The sequence below is a fragment of the Amphiprion ocellaris genome, chromosome 6 (genome assembly GCF_022539595.1).
Source record: "Amphiprion ocellaris isolate individual 3 ecotype Okinawa chromosome 6, ASM2253959v1, whole genome shotgun sequence".
In the NCBI taxonomy this organism is placed as follows: domain Eukaryota; kingdom Metazoa; phylum Chordata; class Actinopteri; family Pomacentridae; genus Amphiprion; species Amphiprion ocellaris.
The window spans coordinates 22903308-22925412 of record NC_072771.1 but is presented as its reverse complement, the minus strand read 5'-3'; the positions used below and the strand labels follow the sequence as shown (position 1 = coordinate 22925412).

The 22105-nt window shown below is 39.6% G+C and overlaps 1 protein-coding gene across 3 annotated transcripts in view; it reads right to left on the bottom strand.

Moving 5' to 3' along the window:
• Nucleotides 1-22105, bottom strand: part of LOC111581162 (EGF-like repeat and discoidin I-like domain-containing protein 3) — a 103627-nt gene that overhangs the window by 40937 nt on the left and 40585 nt on the right. For all 3 annotated transcript variants that reach the window (XM_055011524.1, XM_055011525.1, XM_055011523.1), the window contains one exon: nucleotides 6494-6607. In XM_055011524.1, the coding sequence (XP_054867499.1) occupies nucleotides 6494-6607 (114 nt within the window). The remainder of the gene's footprint in view (nucleotides 1-6493; nucleotides 6608-22105) is intronic.

The window sequence follows — 22105 nt, the reverse complement described above, 5'->3', positions numbered from 1 at the left end:
GAAGATACTTCACAGTTTAGAAAGTCTGAGGGAAATTATTAGGTGTTTTCAGATGGCAGGAAGATGTGCATTGGAAATCAGTGTAATTTAATTCCCTATCAGATCTAAAAGTCATGAGATTGAAAATAAACCTCAAACAGATAGATATTTTATTAATCCCGAGGGAAATTTAAGCATCTCCTAAAATGTAATTTATTCCCCACAGCCTTTGTTATTGCATAACCTCAGTAAACAAACATGTGACAGCCAGAGGAAGGAGTTTATGCAAGCTTCATGTTTATTTGGCTGCATTCTTTCTGCACAGACTGATGATTGAATATTACCAAAGATTATTACTGATGATGCTTTCAATCTCATTGATACACAACTGCATCCAGTTCATAAGGGAAATGATGTGGGCGGGAGTTCTCCTCCTCTGTTCTTGCTTGCTGCTTATTTCTAATGACAGCACGGGTACAAGTGATTAGAGTAACAAACAGAGGACAAGCAAAATTTATTACACTCCTTTTTGAGAACAGTGGTGTGTCTTACTCAAATTTAATCAACTCATTTCATTTCTCGCATTTGCATGTTTCTTGTCACAGATGATTAAATAGCCACGTATAAAAAGCCTAAAAAACACAAGGCAGGAAAATGTAAAGGGACTCTGAAGTGTCCAAAATAAAATAAAAGACACGTCAAGTGCAGACTTCAGCCAGAGCCACAGCTTGCTCATGCTGGCTGAACTGTAAGTGTGTGTATAAAGCAGCCTTCAGGGGAAGCCTGCAGCAATGGTCACCTGAAAGCTGTTCTGCTGCCTTCACCATTTAAACAAAACATCTGAGCATTTCAAACCGAGCACTGACATACGGACGGAAAAAAGGCGCACACACACACGTACAAGCAAGCAGATAATGAAACTGGCAGTGCTGAGAGCTGTGAGAAGATTTTCACCACACAAGAAAGCCAAGAGTCAGAAAAGAATGGAACAATGAAAACAACCCTAGCACGACTTCTCCAGCTGCTAAAGCAATGGGGCTCTGGTCAGCAGGGAACCAGGAAGACAGTGAGTAATGTCTGAGGACAGTCCAGGGGGATCGAGTGGAGGCTGGAAGAGAGCAAAGAGTGTATCTGTGTGTGTGTGTGTGTACTAACAGAGATGTGTTTATATATTCCAGTATGGTAAATCACTCTCGCTTCACTAGTTCTTCCTTGTATGTGAGTCACCGCTTCCAGTCTGATTAGAGGGTGGTGTAGGTGGATGCAGTAGCCTACTGCTAGAAGCTCAGAGAAGCTCCTGAATTTCTGAAATCTGGTGGATGAACTTAATTTGGACCTTTCGAAAAGTCTTACTGAGGATAAACAGCTTTTTATTTTTAGATGTGCTATAGCAATTTAAACTGAAGGCTTTTTCTTACCAGAATGGAGGCTGTGATCTTCCAAACCACCACTGCGTTAAATAAACACCTAGAGTAATCCAGCTTCTACTCTGATTTCAATTTTAGGACCTATACTTTTCTGTTAATTAATTTGTTCCAATTCATAGCTGAAAAGTACTTTTTCCTGCCTCATCAAAAGAGATTATGTGGTTATGCTTCAAACTGTTTTTCTCTCTGTTAAGTCCATCAGGAATCCATCCTAATGCTCAAACTGTTTGAACAGATGTTCTGCAAACCCAGACACACACTCATCAGGTCAGAGAGCAAGTGATTAAATTTCATCATTTTTCCCAGTGAAAATATTTATTCTTATTCTGTAGCTTCAATTATGAAACTAAATATTTCTAAGGGCACACAAATTAATTTCACTAGCACCTCAAGTTATAGGAACACATGGCGACGCATGACAACGTTTGAAAGGAGTGTACATCAGAAATGACGCTTTATGTTGAATCTGTTTGTAGTCTTAGGAAAACCAAAACACGGAGTCTGCAGCGTTTTGAACAGGCTTGTGAGGATGTGTTAGGTGAAGAGAAGGTTTAGATTGAATGCCAATTTACCCATTTAACATCATGTTAAACAGGTGCAAGTATCCCTTATCTTATAGCTCTTCTGGTGCCACAGCACACAACACTGTTTTTCACTCTACAGCTCTGCGTAAACAATCAAAGTTTGCTCCCATACAACCAAAAAACAAAATGTAAAACTGTGTTCTCTCCTTACAGCTCTTCCACATCAATCGAGAAAATAGGACACTGCTGTCTTGCAGCTCTTCATGTGTAATAACATCATGTGTAACACATCTTTTCCCCCATGCTATACCTGTATATATGTAAATTCATCCAGTCATATCTGCACATATCCTTATGTAAACTCACTATGTCATAAGTACACATATCCACATGTATACATATTCATCATGCCTTGTGTATTGTCTCTATAAGATCTTTATTATTTTGCATTTATTTTTTAGCCTTCTTGTACTTTTGCAATTCTTGCCCTGCTTCTTTCTGCCTTATCTGAATCCAGTTGTTGTAACATGTAAATTTCCCCAGTGAGGATCAATAAATTTTGTCTTATCTTATCTTGTCTAACAGCGTTCAAACACAGATACATTTATATTTTCATAATACTATCATATTTCTTCCATGTAGATATTAAAATGAACAGAATGAGCTTTTTTTGGCATGGTAAAGTGATGTTCTCTGAGTTAAGCATCATACCTCCTGATCAATACAATGTTCAGGCTGAATTCTGACTTTCAGTTTGTTAGGATTCCACGTTTCTCTGCCACAAGCACCAGATGGCATATCACCAAAATATATCTTCAGAAAATGAGATGGAATGTTTTTTCCTTGTTAGGGCTCATTATGGATGGCGGTGCGATGTTGCATCAACACAATACCATATTTGTCTAGATGTTGCACCTCTTGGGCAGTTCTCTTGTATCATATTCTATGCGGATGTTGTGACAAGACACTGCTGCAAAGTTGCGGTCCTCCTCACCTTGTGGCAATGATGGGCCGCTCTTAACGAGCTGCCTGCCAGTCGTCCGTCAGAGCAGCAGAGGCATTCAGCCCCCGGGCCTTGCCCTGCTGGCCCCTGAGCATACATCAGCCCTCAGACAGCACACATCACTAACACCAGCACCACCGTGATGTGACAGCTGAATCCATCTCCCACAAGCCCTACCTACAGCCTAAACAAATTAGTGCCCCACTGAAATTAATGCCAGCACACCAATACTAATGAGCATGCAGCAGAACCAGGGGATGAGGAAAAGAATAATAAACACTCAAAACGGACGGCAGCCGTACAACGGAGGTTCTGCAGGTGACAAATGAGACTGAAGGAAACGCACCTGTATGCACACGCTCCTTGTTATTTTAATAAAAAAATAACTCAACTGTAATTAAAGAGGAAAGAACAAACAAAAGTCCACACAAACATGTTTTTATATACATAATAGATTGACCAGTGCAGGAGTTTTTTAAGGTCAGTCACGGTATTGATATTTTAGGGTTTGTTTATTTAATCCAAAAATGATGCATCTGCCAATATAAACTTTATTCACAGCACGTGACATAAATAAACATTTTTGACAAGTTTCCATCAAATTAGTTGAAAAAGAAGCTTGTACATACTCTGTGGAGGACGGGTTAGGGCTAAAAAAAAGATGCTTCTGTGATCTGGCGTCCTGAATCCAGCCATCACCTTCCCTCAGTTCCGGATCTGAACCGATGAATTAACCCATATTAATGTCTGAAAGTGTTAATGCTTCTGGGCAATTACAGCAATAACCATCACAAATTTGTTTCAGCAGAAAGGCTCAGGCAGTTTGTGCCAAGAGTTATCTCACTTAATTTTATATTTTACAAGGATTTATTCTGGCAAGTAATAGATATGATTCTTCTTCTTGCTTCCCATTGGATTGTGGAAATCAATACTGAAGGCTCTGTAATCACTGAACCGACAAGCAATAGCCCAAACCCTTCTACTGGCTCCACGTAATATTCTCATGCTGATCTGTGGTGTGGTATGGAACATCCAGGAAATGTACAGCTGCTTAATCTGTAACAGCCGATGTGTGCAGGACTTGCCCACACACAACGTGGGCTGAAGGAAGAAGTCAGAGGAGATGACGAGTTCTGGTATTCCAGGCATTCTACCTTTTTCTGTGCACACTATATTTGTTGGAAGGCAAAACACAGTACAAATGATGAATTCAGACATGCAAAATCCAAATTTCGAGACATTTAAGAACTCATCACAAGAAGTACATTTCACCTTGTAAAAATAATCATGAGACTCCACTGATTTTGACCTTGACCAATATTGTTTTTGTCACTCATGAATCTCACTCACAAACGTTATAGCTCTGCGAATCAGTGGACTATTCCATTAAGGCTCAACGCCGGTTGTTCTTGTAAAGCCATGCTGAAACTAGCGACAGAAATCTGTTACATAAACCAAATAATATCCTGCTGGTTGTTATTAATATCTTTTGTCCACTTGGCTTTGAAAATTTGATGGTCACTGATATTAGCTGTCACTTGTCATATTGGTACTCCTTCTCAGTAATGTCTTCATTCATATTGCGGATTTTGTGATATTACAAACCTGTTTCTGTTCTGGAAATCCAACCTTTCATTTCAGAAAACGCACAGTTCAGTCTGAAAGTATTAGGACTGTATGTTTGGCAATATTTCAGCACACTGAATTTCACATGAAACTAAAATAAAACAAGGTTATAGCCCTGACTTCTAGCTTTAGGGGTGTTTGGAGCTCTTGACATATATATTAGATGAGCGGTGTCGGATTTATGGTCCTTTTTACCCTCAGGGGATATGTATAAATGGCATATGATTTCTATACAGTTCATCTGCTGCAGGTGTAAACACCGTCAATTTAAAGCAGGGGTCAGAACCTTCACCTTGTGGTCATTGTTTCATGTAAAAAGTGTTTACAGCTGAGAGAAAGCATCTTAATACTTAAACTGCACAACAACTTTGACAACAACAAGCTATATTAATGGTTGTATAGACAGTACACATTGAATGTATATGAAGGAGTTAAAATGAATATCATTAAACAATCGACTGAGCTTTGCATATGTTCAATCAGCAAGACTACTTCAGTTCTTTTCACTCACGAATCCAATCTGATTTTTCAGGCTGTGCCTCTTGACTCCTTTCCATCTGCTTTTTGCCATTCAGTTCACAAAAGCAAATCTTACTCCTAAACCTTTCAAAAACGTCTCCTTTCCACTGCCAGCTTGTCCAGAAATTCTCACTGCAGTACTTGTCTGTTACTGAACAACTGTGATGTGCCTAAGATTGAAAATCTGATGAATTAATTTGTGAACAGCAGTTCAGGGTGGGTTGGCTTACGGCTCCAACTCCACAGATAAAGTAATCCTAATATGTTCCTAGACTGCAGACGAAATCCCTCCAATAGCATAATAAACACACGAAGCCCCTTTGAGCTTTTGGACTTCTTGCAAAAAAAGGAAAAAAAAGGAGGTATTTTTGAAAAGACTCCCTCTTTCCATACAACCGTTGGAAAGAAAAAGAAACGAGGGCTTGCTAATACAAAGTGTGACTCATCCGCATTTAAACGTTTCCATTCTTTTAACATTATGTTTGAGGTTTAATTGCGTTGGTCTGGAAATGTGGAACTTCATCATTGTTTGTTGTTATTTCTGATAGATAAAATAAGAAAAGGGAATTAACTTGTATGTTGTCTGTGGAATCTAAATAAATAGGTTGTACATATTTGCATAGATCTCACATCCACGCAGTGAATCAGTGTTTTTATCTGCTAACTTACCTTCAGTAATAGATTTTAGAAATTAATCATGATGCCTTTAACTTCAGAAATTCAGGTTGGAAAGAAATATACATATAAACATGTTAGATATATACACAGGAATTCAGCTTTTGCGTTTACTTTTCCTTGAAGTCATCCTGTTCAGTGTAAGAGAAGCTCATACTTTATGATGATGTACTTTCAAGTATAATAACGGGAGAATTATTAACAAAGACGCTAGCTTTCTTCTTAATAATTAGGGAGGGAAAGTGAGACAGAGTATGGATTAATTGCACTGAAGCATTTGATTCATATGTGCAATGGTGCACACTGAGCACCTACAATTATCAGTCCTCTTGACCTGACAGCTCATCGTTCCACCCAACTGACTCCGAGAGCAATAATAAACCAGGATGCAGCCACCAATTTTCTGTTGACCTTACAGCATCTAAATATTGTTTCAGGTCTACAAAAATAAAATAAAAAAAAATAGATAGCACAAAAAACATCTCAAGACTCTTAAATATTCTCAAGCCTTAATAAAGTTGCAGAAGAACTTTTAATCAAAGGTCATTGCTCTATTTACTGAACAAAAGATAGATGTTCCTTATGAGACGCACCATCAAACTGTCTCTGATCGATCAGTTTGCTCGGGTAATACTACCAACTGTGCAATTACCTGCAGCATCAGGTGTGCAGCTAAAATCAATGGAAAGTTGTAAGAGACTTCAAAGACAAATATCACAAAAAGAAACACGAGCACTTACTGTATTGACAGTTCCTGCCCATGTACTCCCCGGGGCAATCGCAGGAATAGTTGGCGACCAGATCTGTGCAAACGCCCCCGTTCTTACATGGATCCCTTTCACATTCGTTAATATCTGAAAGAGTCGGGAAAGAAAAAAAGGGTGCATTCATTTATTTGAAGCAGGCATGTAGGCAATTAGAAAGAGTTCATCCTCATTAAAATGCATTGGTAGGGAGCATATATTGAATTTTCTGTGTGTGTTACTTCATTCTGCCCAGACATAGAAGCTCTCACAAAGATGCTATTTTTTTTTAAACTAATAAATCAAATTCTCCGTAGAGTGTTCATACTACAGCATAGTCCAAGTTTTCAAAGAACAATCGACATAGTGTGCTTTTCAATAATGATCATACTTTATTCCAGAATTTGTAATAGTGTGGAATAGCATTTGGCTGGTAAGCAAACGGCTACATGGGTTTTGCGCCAGTAAGGAGAGAAAAAGCAGCAATGCTAAGACATTGCAGAAAGTCAATTAAAAACTTGTCAAGTTGGCCTGTTTGACTCTGTGTACACCAATAATCTAGCCAAAGCAGCACAACTAACAAAAGTCATGCATTATTCATAACTAAGAGACGCCTTTGGATGGAGAGTTTTTAGTGCAGAAACTATTCTATCTAACTAGTATTTCCTCTTATACAGAGTTTTGTCTTGTGGGAAAACTGGTTCTGTTCAATAATATGCCATGTTTAGATATTCTCTTAGGGGGCCATTGCTTTCCAGAAACGAGTAACTCTTACACCATCTGATTTATTTCACTTAACAATTTTATGCCATTTTTTTCAGTCAAGTCCTATGAACTGCAGATGGACTCATTCACATATTTAGTGTTAGTAAATACCTACGACAGGAAAAACAGCAGTGACACAAAATTTTGCACAGATGGCTGTAATTTTGCAGTAGGCCTGCTAAATATCCTCCACCTCTTCATTCAAGCATCACAGAAACAGAACAGAGCAGAATATGATGAATTATCTCAGAACGATCCTCTACCGTACAGTCACCTTTGTTCTGTAATTGCTCTCTGGAACAGCTTTCCTGCGACTGATTCATCTAGCCAATTACAGAAGGTGACAGAGCTCCAACCCCACCCATCGCACCCATTTGCTCGCTGTTCTGTTCCAGTTAACAGAGAGAAATTACTGGGACAGTTTAGAATGGTGAGGAAAAAGTAAAAAGGGGAAACTTTTGAACAATTCCGCGGAAATTTCTAATGATTTCCAAACTGGCCCATGGCAGCTACAAGACGTTTTAATCCTCCAAAACATACCCCGAGCGCTCTGTGACTCATAGGTACATTTTGACTTCATGAATATGTAACCAGGCCTGAGATTTAGAAAGCTTAAGAAAGTGAAACATGATTAAAGTGAGTCTGTTACGGCGCTCCATCTCTCTCTGAGATGCTATCTGCAACATGTATAATAGTCACTTAGGCACATTTGTAATATCTCAAAATATATCTTTTTTCCGGGGACGTCTCTTGCTCAGGAGAAATACAGTCATGGTCTTCAGGCATAATGGTCACTGAGGTATTGTGACTAGAAGCATCTTTAATCTGCAGCAGAGCAGAAGACTAAAATAAAAATATATATATAAATAACTACAGCAAACTAAAAGAGAGGGGAGCGGCACAGAGGCAGAGAGAAATGAGAAATGTTTTGTGATTCACCCAAAAATCCATTGGAGACCCACGAGACAACTATATTTGGGTGAAAAGATGTTGGATGAAATTGAGCTGTAAAATGTTCCCCAAAAGACAGCATAGAAAAAAATATCCCACAGGTTGAACTTGAAACACGCACCAATTCTGTTCTCCTTTATCTGATTGACATGAGGAGAATTTGTACCTCGGACACACAAGCACACGTGGAATTCTACAATATCACACTGTGTTTTTAGTTTTTTTAAATTTCTGTTTATTGTTAAAACGCAGCCAGAACCTTTCAAAGCAAAGCCCTGCTCTGTCCTGTCGTGTGGCGCCTCCCTCCTACTTCTGACACAGCTGATGTTAGTGAAGCCCTGCTGTTTGTCACTTTGTCAACAAAATATCAATCCTTAGAATGCAATGTGACTCAACTCGCTGATTTAAGTGAATCAATCTCAGGAAGACTGAAGTCAGTAGTTTCACTCGCCAGCAGGTTGTCTTGTGCTTTAGAGAGCACAACAAAAGAGCTAATTTCCGCAGCTGGCGCTAAAAGCAACACTCTTGAAAGACAGACTGCATGCAGCTGTTACGTTTTGTAAACACCGAATTTATTGCGGGGTCATATTTGTTGCATTTCTTCAAAACAGAGGTAATTTATGATTGTCTGTCCATGTCTGTGCACGGCTGTTTTTCACCTTTTGTTTCCCAAGACATTGTTGGATCCATTTAATACAAAGCCATTAAACCACCAGCCTCCATCTCTCCAAAATTACATCAGGGTTACATCTGTTTCATTGTCCACTGGGTCCGTGTAGGTCATGGTTTGCATTATGATGACTTAACTGTGAAATGACTGGAGCGATGCTAAAAAGGGATTACAGCTTAAAAGTGACTGTTTTAACTCAACAACACTTTCATAATTACAAAAAAAATTAACATTAAAAGGAGGGAAGACATTAAAATGAAATGAGCAACGAAATACGTCAGATTTTTGGGATATTTCTGATTTGGATGAAATCCGCTCAAGGTCAGGTAGCTGTCATGATTTAAATTCTCCCCAACTGGTGCAGCAAGAGACGTAATCAGTCAAAGTTAGGGATTTTAGTTATTCAAGGTCTGTCGTGAATGCATTTCTGAGTGTGACTCAACCTCCCAATTTCTTGTGACACTCAGATACCATCTATACTAGAGTGAGACTTATGTAGGAAAAACTACGGCCAAATCTCATTAAAGAATCTGGCTTTTCATTTATTTTAATGACTTTAATCCTCAAGAAGTACTAATTGCTAACATTTATGACAACAGTAAAAAAAAATAAAAATGCAAACAGTTATTAACCAATGCCCATGTGAGTTTGCCCTTGTGAAACAACAGTCACGCATTTCACATCACAATCATTTACACAGGGAATATTTGGTCTCTACTAATTGCCTTAGAGAAACACTAAAATGGAAAAGTAACTTTATAGCCCCTTGAGAACAATGAAACACAACAGAGTCACAAAATTAACTGTACGTAGATCCTTCTGTGAGTAAATACTGCCGCAGTATGTGAAAGCCTCAACATAAATTACACAAACTTTGCTGTACACTTTCCTTGAGCAGCTCACAAGCTCTTGAGTACAGTATGTGGAAAATAAACAGTACGCCTCCTCTGCACACTGGTATTTCACTACTGCAATCACGCCACTTAGATATGTGATGCTGCTGCCACTTTTTAAGTTCATACCCTGCCTTGTTGCCACCGGTAAGTTCAAATACAGACGTAAGGCAAATGGCCAGGCCAGCCTGGAGCACAACAAAACACACAGAGAGGAAAACACAGCTAGGCCGTCTTGTGATTTGCTTTCCTTTTATGAGAGACCATTAGCCCCTGGGAGACCGGCAAGGGGAAAGAGAGACTTGCCAGTAAATCAGGTGAGAGAAAAGGGATTACTTTGGAGACTGCAGTTAATCCACCTGGTAAAAAGTGGAGAAGAGGGGAGAAGATAAGCATGGAGAGGATGGTAGAGCTGGAACCTATGAAAGAAAGAGACTAGAGGGGGATAGAAACATACAAAGAGAAAGAAAGATGTGCTAGCCCAATGGTCGGGTAAATAAACTCGGTTTACACAACTTCTTTGACACAGTTACAGGCGCGTATCCAAGGAGCTTCCCTCGCTGATATTAGTCCAAGTCTACCATCCTGTATTTAAATATGCCATTAAAGCCTTAAACTTGGTAAAACAACACTTTGCAGCTTCGGTTTAATGAGGACTGTGCTATGTTGGTTGTAACAATTTAACAAGCCAGTTTGAGTAAAGATTTCTACAGTGGATGGAGACAATAAAAGTATCAGACAATTAAATGCAATCCAGCCCACTGTCTGTGCAGCAATGCCAGCAAAGCTTATAATGTTTTCCTTGAATCTGTGCCAGAACATGGCCAATTCAACTGAGACTGTATTTAGTGGCATTACACAGGGTTGTAACACCCTGCAAGGTGACCATGTCATGTTGTCCATTTACTGGACAGACAAAGGTGGGCAAAATGCCACTTAATACAAAAGACTACAGTTTAAAACCCAGAAAGATTAAGAAATATGGATTTGTTATAATCATTGCTGTCATCGATTCTTACCCATGTGCAAAGTCTCTGAAAAATAAGGCTCTCGACCTCAAAATAAATTTCTTTTAGACTCTCATCACGCTCTCATCAATCCAGTGATATGCCTTGCTCCCTGGCATTACTTCTCTCCTCTGCTGCTCTCTACAAAGTGTCTCAGGCAGACAATAATGAGAGCAATGAATAGTGCTGTGTGTCAGGACCTAACGCTGGCTGTGAGTGCTAAATTGGCTATGGTGTGTCCAGGGAGCAGGAAAAGGCCGGCAAAGGGAGGGGTCACCTGTGCTCTGGACTGCACTGACCTCTATAGTGTCTGCACCTGCTACAGCCACATGAACACACAGACCAATGAATCTGCTCTCCAGTTCATTCAGCTGTACAAGTACTGTGTCAAGTCTTGCAAAGGATGACCACTGAAGGTCACTGTAATTTGCTATATGGCCATTGTCCATCCATGTTGATGTTTTCTTAAATAGAAGATTTGAATTACAAAGCTGAATTATATTAAAATAAGATGTGATTTTCATTTGGACGTGTACATATGTCAGTAAAATAGCATCAGAAAGTCTAAACAGCCCCAAACAACAACGTAAATCGCACAAATGATTGAAATAAATGCCTGCTAATAGCTTGTAATCCTCTCACACTTGTAAAGCCCCCAAACGTAATTAGCTGAATGAAAGGTAATGTCCCAGCAGTATTGCCCCCACATCTCACCCACTTCCTTCATTAAATTACAGTCAGATGTTGGGCGAAACTGGAAAAAAGCCTTCTTCTTCCTCTGCCAAGACACTGTAAGCCACACGACTGCAGGGTAGTCTTTGTTTTCAGGTGGAGACGTCTCATTGTGTTACATCTGGACGCAGTTTGGCTCACATGCACAAGTTCCCCTGGGCAAGTTTCATCTGATCTGTTTTTGTGTTGCAGACCAAGCTGATGCGCAAATGTTTGGTGAGCGATTTGAACCTCCCGACCCCGCTATCTAGGAGAAGAGCAGATATTTGACCTCCGCAGTCAGTGATCGACAAGGATGAAGTGGACAACCGATTGTTTATGCCTGCCACATAATTAACCTCTGACCTTGAACACTCGTACTTCCTTGGAAGTAATCATCCTGTTTTTTACAGTGGTTAAGGGCTTCCCCTGGGATAGACTGCTGCCGCTGACATCTTGTGATTCGTACTAGTCCTGCAGATGTTTGAATTTGATACTGAAAAAAAAGCAATCCATGGGCACATACAATGAATTCATCGTGGACAAAAGAAAAACATGGCCAATGATTTACATTAGTGAGAGGGAAGGATATATATCATTAGATTCTAGGCTCTGTGACACAAACATTTATTAGGAAAGTTAGGAGAACAAGAATGTCGTGTCTCATGATAGAGATCAGTTGCTATATTTATATGGGGAACTCCTCAAGGACATAATTTACAACACCAGTTCACAGCTAATATATGCTGCACTTACTCAATGTTATCATTCAGAGACAACCCAGGTTATGGTATTAAAACTTTCTATATGACTGACCAAATGTTTTTCATGCCAAAAAATAATATGCAAACAGCACAGCACAGCATATTCTGCTACACAGATCATGTTAGACACATAACAATACACCATGGGAACAATATAAACACATGTTCAGCCAATGATGGAGGTGTAGTTTTGATAACAACAGCATATCTCATGGTGTCCTGGCCTCTATTCCCTCACTCATGTATTTATTTTGTTTGCAAACATTACTCATCCCCCACTCATTTTTGGTTGTTTTGATGAAACATATCTGCTCATATCTCGGTTGAAAAGGCAAGATAACTCAGTGGTTTGTAGCGTATGTACAAAGTTAAGGTTTTATTTCCAGTGCAAGTCAAAATAAATGCAATGTTTCTCCACCTGCATTTTATCACATCATATCTCATGTGCACGTGATTCTCTTTCAGTTCTTCATGACTGAATGTGCACACAAGCCTTTCTCATTCATGCACACATGCTGTATATACAGGATCTATGCTGAATAAATGATTTCTTGCTCATTTGAAAGTTAGTATGGACAGCTCTATAATGCCACTGTACTTCTGGAAGTGCTGACATGTCCTCAGAGTTGCATCCCTGTATATGTTGTGCTTGACAGGCCCTGGTGCAGTGAAATGTGTCTAGTACACACTACACAAGACCAAGACAAGCCCTGTCTCTCCATGTTGAGTCAGAGATAGAAGATAGAACAAGGAAGTGCCTGTCTTCACTGTCAATCGATGCTGTCAGTTTATCCTTGCCTTACCCATGCCACTGAAGTGACTATCACCACTTAAGGCAGAATTCTTATCCAGGACTCTGATGAAGTCACATAACCAGTTGAAAGGGAGATTTAGCATCACCCACTGCATCCCTAAAATGTGTTTTCACAGTGATATATTTGAGCTTTCGTCATATGCATCTAGGCTTAGCAGGAGTATTGATTTTATTGATCTCCTTTGCAAAAATTCTCATCGTATATGCAGGTTCGTTTTCACAGTGGTACACGCTGTATGTTTCAGGGGAGGAGATGATGCATGGAGCTGTGAATGCAGGATTAAGAATAGTGTAATCCAAGGACATGCTTTTTGAAGTGGGATTAGCCCACTGAGAAGTTATTCAGAGCAGCACTCCAGAAACCCTTGAAAAGGTATCTTAGGATGCATTGCAGAGAGGTTTGAGTATCTGAGAAGCAGAACACTCATCATTTTGAAGACATGCAGATTGGGGGGGCCTCCGCCAAAGCTGGGATGTGCAGAATGTGAAGAGCCTTCAGGTCTGTGGTAGGATGACACTCGGAGGAAAGCCTTAAGTGTCATTTTAAGCGTACAGATGGAGCCTCCACAGCAGGTGTGTGAGGGGAATACTGAGCTAACTCAGAAAAAGTCTTATCCACAAGCTCCTTAACATCACCAAGGTACACTTATTTGAACGTGTAAATGGCATGCAGATAAAGAAATAGAAGGAGATGACGAGCAGAGAGCAAGCACAGGGCTGATATAGGGGGGAAATAAAAACAACAAGAGACGTCAGCTCTCATGAAGCTATAATATTCTGTTCTTACATCACCTTACCTGTTTAATTATATAATGAGTTATAACACACAACATATGCTATTTGCTGTTTTTATAACGTTACTGGGAACATTAGTCCCAACTAAGTAACAAATGTCAATAGGGCTGTAGAAACGTTTAAATCAGACACCATTATTCTGTCTGAGTGGAGTTATCAAGATATTTCAACAAAATCAAAAATGTCAACTTATGGTGGCAGGTTCTGCAAAGTCATATGGTAACTACCAATTTTGTGCAAATCCAAGGCAGACGGTTACTGAATAGGTAAAAAAAAAATTAAAAAGGCAATCATTAAAGCCAGTAGAATTTATCCTTTAGGGACCTTGGATAAGAGACTGCCTGGAGAATGAAAATTAGTTTGGCAGGTATGAAAGATTGGACAAATTTTGATAAAAGGTACTAGATAAAAGGTTGTGGGAACATCGAAATAGGCTGACATAAAGGATTCATTAAGTTTAGGTTAAAACAGAACACCTGAAAAAAAAGTTGCATCATTCCCAAAGCAAAATTGTATCTATCAAAAGTTAAAGGTTTTTGGTCAGATTCTGAATTACTTACATAAAGTTTTATACTGATAGCACTGAGAAATTTAGATGCATCGATGGTTTCAACAGAGAGTAATTTCACAGTAATTTTATTAATTAATTTCCTTGCTGACCCTTTCTTTGAACTACCTTTGTCTGTCTCTATTGCATACAAAAGGAGCTCTGATGAGTACTTCCATTAAAAAAAGCCCTATCATACCCATGATGACTACTCATGCATCCATGTAATTTCTTCCATGCTGAGTCATATTTATGACTAGGCCACAGAGAAAGAATAACAATATAAGATTTGCCTGCCATGGACCAGAACAAAATTCCATGTTGCGGTTTACAAACTGCACATTTCCATGACCGTCAACCTCAGCGTCTATTATCCATCACACTGAATTCTTCTCTGCAAAACAACAGTGACGCTAATTTGATCCACACACTGACCATCCTGAATTAATGCAGCTCTGTGTAGTCAAGCTGAACATTCTAAGTGTTCTGTTTTGGCTTCCACTGGCAGCCAAAAGCCCTGGGCAGGACCGAGTCTGACTCTTTTCCGCCATCTGGGATTTGGAATTGCATCTCTATTTATGCTTTGGCCATCAGCCAACAGGTCCATCCTTACTGCAGAGGCCAGAAGGCGACAGTGCAGCTCAAGTGACCGAAGGAGCCTTACACAATTAGGCCCTGGTAACAGCTCATTCCCTGCAACTCCTCCCAAAGAGAGAGAAACCAGGTGAGTGGGTGCTCAAGGGCTGGCAACAAGCAAAGGGAAAAAAAGCACTACCTTAAACAAATACGCCCAGGCACCTTTTTGGCATTTCCCATCTCATTCCTCTACAGCTGTTTCTTCACATAATCCAAGTACACATTTCCAAGGATTTCCTTTCTCGTCATTTTCTCTTTTAATCTAAAAAAAACAGTAACTGGTGATCATCCAGGCTCTAACAAAACCTCTCCTAAAACACTACACATTCACTTCCCTTCAAAAGTGCTGGCCTTTTACTAAAAGCTTTGCTAACAAGCCTGTAAGTCACCGGTTTGATGACTTTATATAGCTTCAACTTCCTCAGGACATTCTGTGACATTATCTTTTGTTTGAACCTCTACAGCCACTAAAAGCTGCTGAAGTGTAATGTCAAAATGACCATCATTGGGCACTGGGGGATGGATAAATTTAGAAATGTTGAGTCTTCACACTTATCAGTAGGCCAAAGTGAAATGTGAAAAACTCCAGACAAATTTGACAGTTTTCATTTTAAATGAGAGGGTAAATAGCAGCCTTGTAATAAGGGTCAGTAAACACTGATGTTATTGAACCTGCTCAAAAAATTCTCAACTGTGACTCCACCAAATCTGATGCAATAGAAAAGAAGCACAACAAATGTTGCATGCATTCCCGTCATAGTAGCGCTCATGTTGTGAAAAATGGCACCAGTTGTGTTTTTCTAACAGATACAGCCATGTGGTAGTGACACAGGGATCTCTAGGGTGGAGGGGTTTAACAGCAATGTTGCAAAAAAAAAAAGTCTCTCTTATAATTTTGCAAGCAAAGCAACACCTTGCTAACAAGGGGAGGTCATTTTACTCAAGGTGTGTTTCTACAGCAGTTTGCATTTGCCAGCATTTGCAGAAGTGCTAACTGGAGGCATAAGGAGAAGATGACATATTACTGCTATATATTATCAACGATGGGCCAGGGCACTGACAAATGGGGGTGTGAGAACATGCATAAGACTAACACCGACAAGATCAAGGCCAAGCACACACATCCTGATAAATAGCGTCTGGTGCCATTCTTTGTATTCAGTAAACTTTAGGAAAAAAACACTTGTCAGTTTTCATCTGTCAAGCAGAAGGTTCCATTTAAAAGACTAAATAAAATAGCGGTGTCAGTTTCACAGATGCCCTGTAAAGACCTTGATGCTAGCTTGTTTCCCCAGCTTGTTATCCAAACTGCCCTCTGACAGAGGCCAGTGAAATGGAGAAATGGACAGCAGGATACCTGAGAAAATACACAGCTGAAGTACAACACTGATCTTCAACCTGGTTTCCTTCTTTGTGGAAGCATGTAGAGACACAGACACACTGCAATGTATTATAGGTGGGCCATTTTCTAAGTAGATCTATTGGTCGAACGACTGCCTTTATTCTCTTGTATTCTTACAGAAGTGTCTTAACGATCTCTACCTTTAACTGGAACCAAATACAAACACATAAAAAGAAAAAAAAGTCCAAAAAAATAAACACACTTTTGAAAGCCTTGCCATGTTTCTTTGCACCTCGTCTGGAAGATGACCACAGGAGTCGCGTTACTTTTGATTTCTTGGTACACAGTAAAGAAATCTATTTGCCCAGTTTCTGAGAATCAATGGTGTATTTTACGAAGACCATCGTTCTACCCACCTACATATTCCATATGAGAGACACTGCAGGATGCCATGAACGGTTAACCTTTGACAAGGCAGCGTGATGAAATGTAACACCAGTCTGCAGAGTTGGCATTGATGTACGTCTCAGTGACAGACAACAAAATGGCTTAAAAACGTAACATCCTTTGCAGTAGCATCCATGTAGTTCTGCTGTATAACATCCAGATTCTAAGTCAGAAATTAGGGTTTTTGACCATAAAGGCTTTGTGTTTGCTGGACATGACCCTTTAAGAGGGCAACACAGCTTCACTGTGTTTTCTGGACAGTGTGGAGAGCTTACCCAACTCTGACTTGGACTGAAACCTCCTTACAGGCAGAATACAATCCCTTTTGCAGAGCAATATGTCAAGTATACTTTCACTACCTCAACAATGGAAATAATTAAGTATCTGTCAAGTAAGCCAGTTCTGTTTACATTATGCAAACAGCAGACATCTGCTGCTTCTATACCATTTTTTTTGCAGAAGCCCCAAGAGGAGCCAATCCACTGTGACACTGAGAAGCTACTGTAGCACTCGGAGAGAGCTACAGTCAGCTCCACACGGAGAGACACACACAGTTGTGTTTCCATCACTTCAGGATATTACACTGACCTACAGCCATTTCCTGGAGAGTTCCACTAACCCTAAAAATAACCGCATCCCAGCCTTAAACCAAGTCTTTACACTAACATTCATTGATTTACATCATGAAGACTTGCTTTATTGCCCCAAAAGTGTGTCCCTCTGTGTGTAAATGGATCTATGTCCCTATACACTAAATTGTGGAAAAGTGTTTGTGATGTGCAAGCATTTACATAATTCAGAATTTGTTTGTTTCCCTCTCTCAAATACATCAAAAATCACTGTACAGAGTAAAGATGCATTCTGATGTTTTGTTTTTGAACATCACATACTGCACAGTTCTAGATGCTAATCTCCATTTCTGCACACAAATGGAAAAACATGACAGCAATCGCAACGTTGGATTTACTGACGGAAACGATTGAACCACTGCACAAAGAGGAGCTCTGCTGTTTTCAGTGGCACAACTGGGCAGTGCTTTTGCAGAATGAAAGACCAAATGTGCAGTAAGCTAAAACAACATGACTGCTGGCCAACAAGCATACCCATCTTTCCATTTGGATCTGCAGACACTGCGTCTCCCCCAGCTGTTGATCATCAGTGTCTGTCAGTTTGGCCGTGTGCTTATGGTCACTTCTTTGGATGTTTGGAGGACTATGGACCCTTCCCCCAGGATCCGCTACACTCATCTCTTCCTGTAAATGCAGCTTTCTAGCCACAGACTGCGAACAGTGGGTGGGCTGTGGGATTGTCAATGTAATGTTGAGATGGTGGAAATGGCTGTGTTCTCCACACAGCACTACATCACAGCAATCTAGTGGTGGAGAGAGCCTCACGGCTGCCAGTGTTCACAATAGTTCTGAGACACATTTTAAAATCTGTGATACAAAGATGACCTTGAGAAGTATTTTACAACATCTGACAGTGTCAAATATAACACATTGAAGGCTCTTCAGTGAATAACCCAAAAACAATGAAATGGCACTGTGTTGACATACGACTCACTGTAAGTTAGACTTAAAGCATCACCAGTGTGTGCTATGTGCATTAAAATTCTTAACCGGTGTCAGGTACACTTTATTCTGAGATAACTGGTTCTCAAAGTTATTCACCCTTATTTATGCATATTTAAAAGATGTGTGGAGATAAATCTGATTTCACGTAAAATTCTCAACTCTTGTAACCCAGAGGCTGTTATGATGAGACAGATTCATACCTGCAAGTACAGACCTCTGGCAGTTTGACGCTGTTTATTTTGAAAACAGATTAACTTTCTATGGACAAAGTCCTCCTTCTCCCTGTTTACAAAGTTTTCTTTTAACAAACTTTTACACTAACTTAAGTCGCACTTAAATCTATCTTAATCCATTTAGCTAAGCCTGCCCCGAAAACGTAATTTTGAAAACTTGAAGTGAAAATCTGCCCTGAAACAAAATGATGCCATACTGTTTATATGATCTAAGACAGTTAGTGGATTTCTGTACATGGACAACTTTCGCCTGAAGCTATAAACAAAGTAGCAGGCTGATTCTGTGGACACAGTGACAATTTGCAACATAATTTACTGGAAATATAAGTCTGTTTACTGGTTTAGAGCTGCTATCATTTTACAAAATAACATTCAGTGGGGACAGCAGGAGCAAACAAACGTATTTAGTTTATGTGCTTGTCATTCTGTGAAGTGTCAAAAGAGGAGCTCTGTGAGAAAACTACTGGCAACAATATCGTGCTTTTTACAGAGACATGCATATATGCTTTAAACAAGAGTAAATTGGTTCAAACAGATCATTAAAAGGCATATCTATCTATCTATCTATCTATCTATCTATCTATCTATCTATCTATCTATCTATCTATCTATCTATCTATCTATCTATCTATCTATCTATCTATCTATCTATCTATCTATCTATCTATCTATCTATCCTTCTTTGTTTGTTAGAAAATTTATTTCTGTTACTAACTGAAAGCTCATATATTTGGGAATTTTAAGGCCCAGTGAAATTCCATTAACATTTAAAAGCAGCTACAAAAGGTGAAGAAAGTCTTCGTGCTTCATCATTTCTTTTTTTATTTCTTTTTTTCTTTTTGCTGGAGTGACTTTAACAGTGCCGCCTCACAGTCAGAAGCAGATAACAACTGCCTCAATCACGGTGAGAGGGAGCAGAAAACCACAAGCCCACCAATTTCTCTGTACCTCACCTACTGTACTCTCCCAGTGGTCTCTATGGGAGGAGTAGAAGATATTCCGCTTCACGAAAGCTTCCACCCTTCTTCCCTCTGCCATCGCAAAATACTGTAGATCTGCCGTTACAAAGTCACCTCCTGTGATGTGCAGTGGCAGTTTTGAGAAAGTAACCACTCAGAGTGCTAGTAAAGTGAAACAGTAGGTGTTCACAGGGGTGGAAGGGTTGCTGGGAGAGACTGTCAGAACTCTTCATTGTGCCTGGCAAGCTTAGAGTCTATTGTTGGAGTCAAATTTTTAGAGGTTAAGATGAAAATAACCACAGCAGTTTTAATACTTATTCATACTGCCTCAGGTCGTAGTGCTATTGTCTATGATACCTTCTGTTAAGCAGCAAATTAAGCGCAAGAAATCTCAATTCTCTTGCTCATTAATACATGAAAACCCATGTGAAGTCAACGAGTTTGAGGGCAGAAACAACAAAATATAAAAGAGAAAGTGGAATGAAATTTGGGTACCGCCTTGCCAGCTGCAACATGCACTAAACAGGTTACTGATGCAGTGCAAAATGGGGTACCAAAGAGTAAGCACAAAGCGAGTCTTCATGGAGTTTCTTTCTTTCTCTTGTGCTAATGAAAGTGAGTCTGTGATCTGCCCCAGGTGCACTGACTAACAGTAATGGTTCCTCGTGGCTTTAGATCAGGCCACAGCCATGAACACTGGCTGATAATCCCATGGCAAGAAGGTGCGGAGGCAGCAGGGATAATATAACATGACAGCAACTGTCAATACATGATTAAATACAGAGTATGCTTTTAAAAAAAACATTTCGCACATCCTGCATTTAGCCTCAATCAATCCTGCCCTGCTGCTGTGTTTCAGAAAGAAAGGCAAAGACAGATATTGATCAAAGCGCAAGACAGAATCTACTCAAAGGACTTGCAGGGCTATGAAAGGTTGGAGAAAAATCAAGTTAGAGAGTGAAAATCAGTCATCCGAGTAATAATTTAGCCAAATTAACTTGCTAATTTATTTTTTTATTTCCTTTTAGAGGTTCATGCAGTCAGTACATTTCTGCATAAGTACCCACCAGCCTGAACACACTGGCTAATTCCATCTTGAAACAGTTTCTCTATTGGCTTTAACTTTCACTGGGATTCGCAGCTTACTCTACCTGCAGCATCACAGAGTGAAAGCTTAAAGGAATTGGACAAAGCCAACATCTTTGAAACAGAGCAAAAAAAGGAAGGATAAGTAGAAAGTTGTGATCAAACTCCACTCCTCTGAGAGAAAAAAAAAGGCAACATATTTTCATCTGCTCTGCCAACTTTCCACGACAGGATTTAGTATTACTAGCATCACATCAAATTCTGTTGTTCATCTCAATCTGAACACAAGGTGGGCCTGTTACAAAAGACCGTCTATGCTGAGACATTGCGGCAAAAATTTAGTGCAGAAAAATCTAACTCCAACAGTTTATTCTACATTCGTCCTTGATAGACTCAGAATGTGTGCACTAAAAATGATCTGCAACCTCATGACGTCTGAGGCAATCAGTCCCAATCTTCACACTGTGACAGTTCATTACAGCGTTTGGCTGCTTGCCCAATAACGTCGCACTTGTTCTCTTGTCACCACAGGGACATGATGCCACGCTATTTGAAAGATGAATGACTTTGTGATAATAATGGCCCTAATAATAAAAGCAGTGACACTAGCCAGAAGTTAACCCTGGTTTTCTCAAGCGTGGTTAAGACTTAGACTTAAAAATGGTACAAGACAGCATCAGACTATTTTGGAAAACCTTAAAATCTATGCAGTTTGCAAAGCACATTATTGATGCAGTGCAAAGAATGCCATTTAACATTATGTGATCTTTTATATGCTAGAAACTGTGAAATTTAGCCGCACGTGAAGTGAGTCAGTAAAGTCAAACTTATGAAACTTTCTCTCAAATGAACACTTGCTGTGCCAGCACACTGCCATCACCTCGAGCTGAGATTGTTTGACATTTGCCCTGAATATGGAAAGCTTAATGCCTCAAGATGACTCATTGATGGCTGCCTTCTTTAAACGAAGACGAAAGTCAACAATATTAAGTATATATTCAATTTCTGCCCATCAAAGAAGTCTGAAGAAAGCCTTTGCTTCTCTTAGTTGTCCATGTGCGACTCCGTTCCTTGCTGTGCTTCATAAAACTGGTCTAACAAGCAGAATATGTAGTGCATGTATTTAGGATAACGTTCAAAGGTGTGAAATTGGATTTGGCTCTGACAGAGCAAGGAGATATTAAGAGCAACACTAAAAAGCACAGCCTGGCCTACACATATTTTATTTTGCGTGTGTATGGTGCACAGTATTCTAAGCTAAACCTCATTCTGGACCATTAATAATTTAAAAGTAGGACCATATATCACATGAGAATCAAAGATAATCCTAAAATATGCTACAACCCTGAATTTAGGTTATGTGAACCTAACATCCCGAATCCAAATTATGTGCAAAAAAAATATGCAAGTTAAAA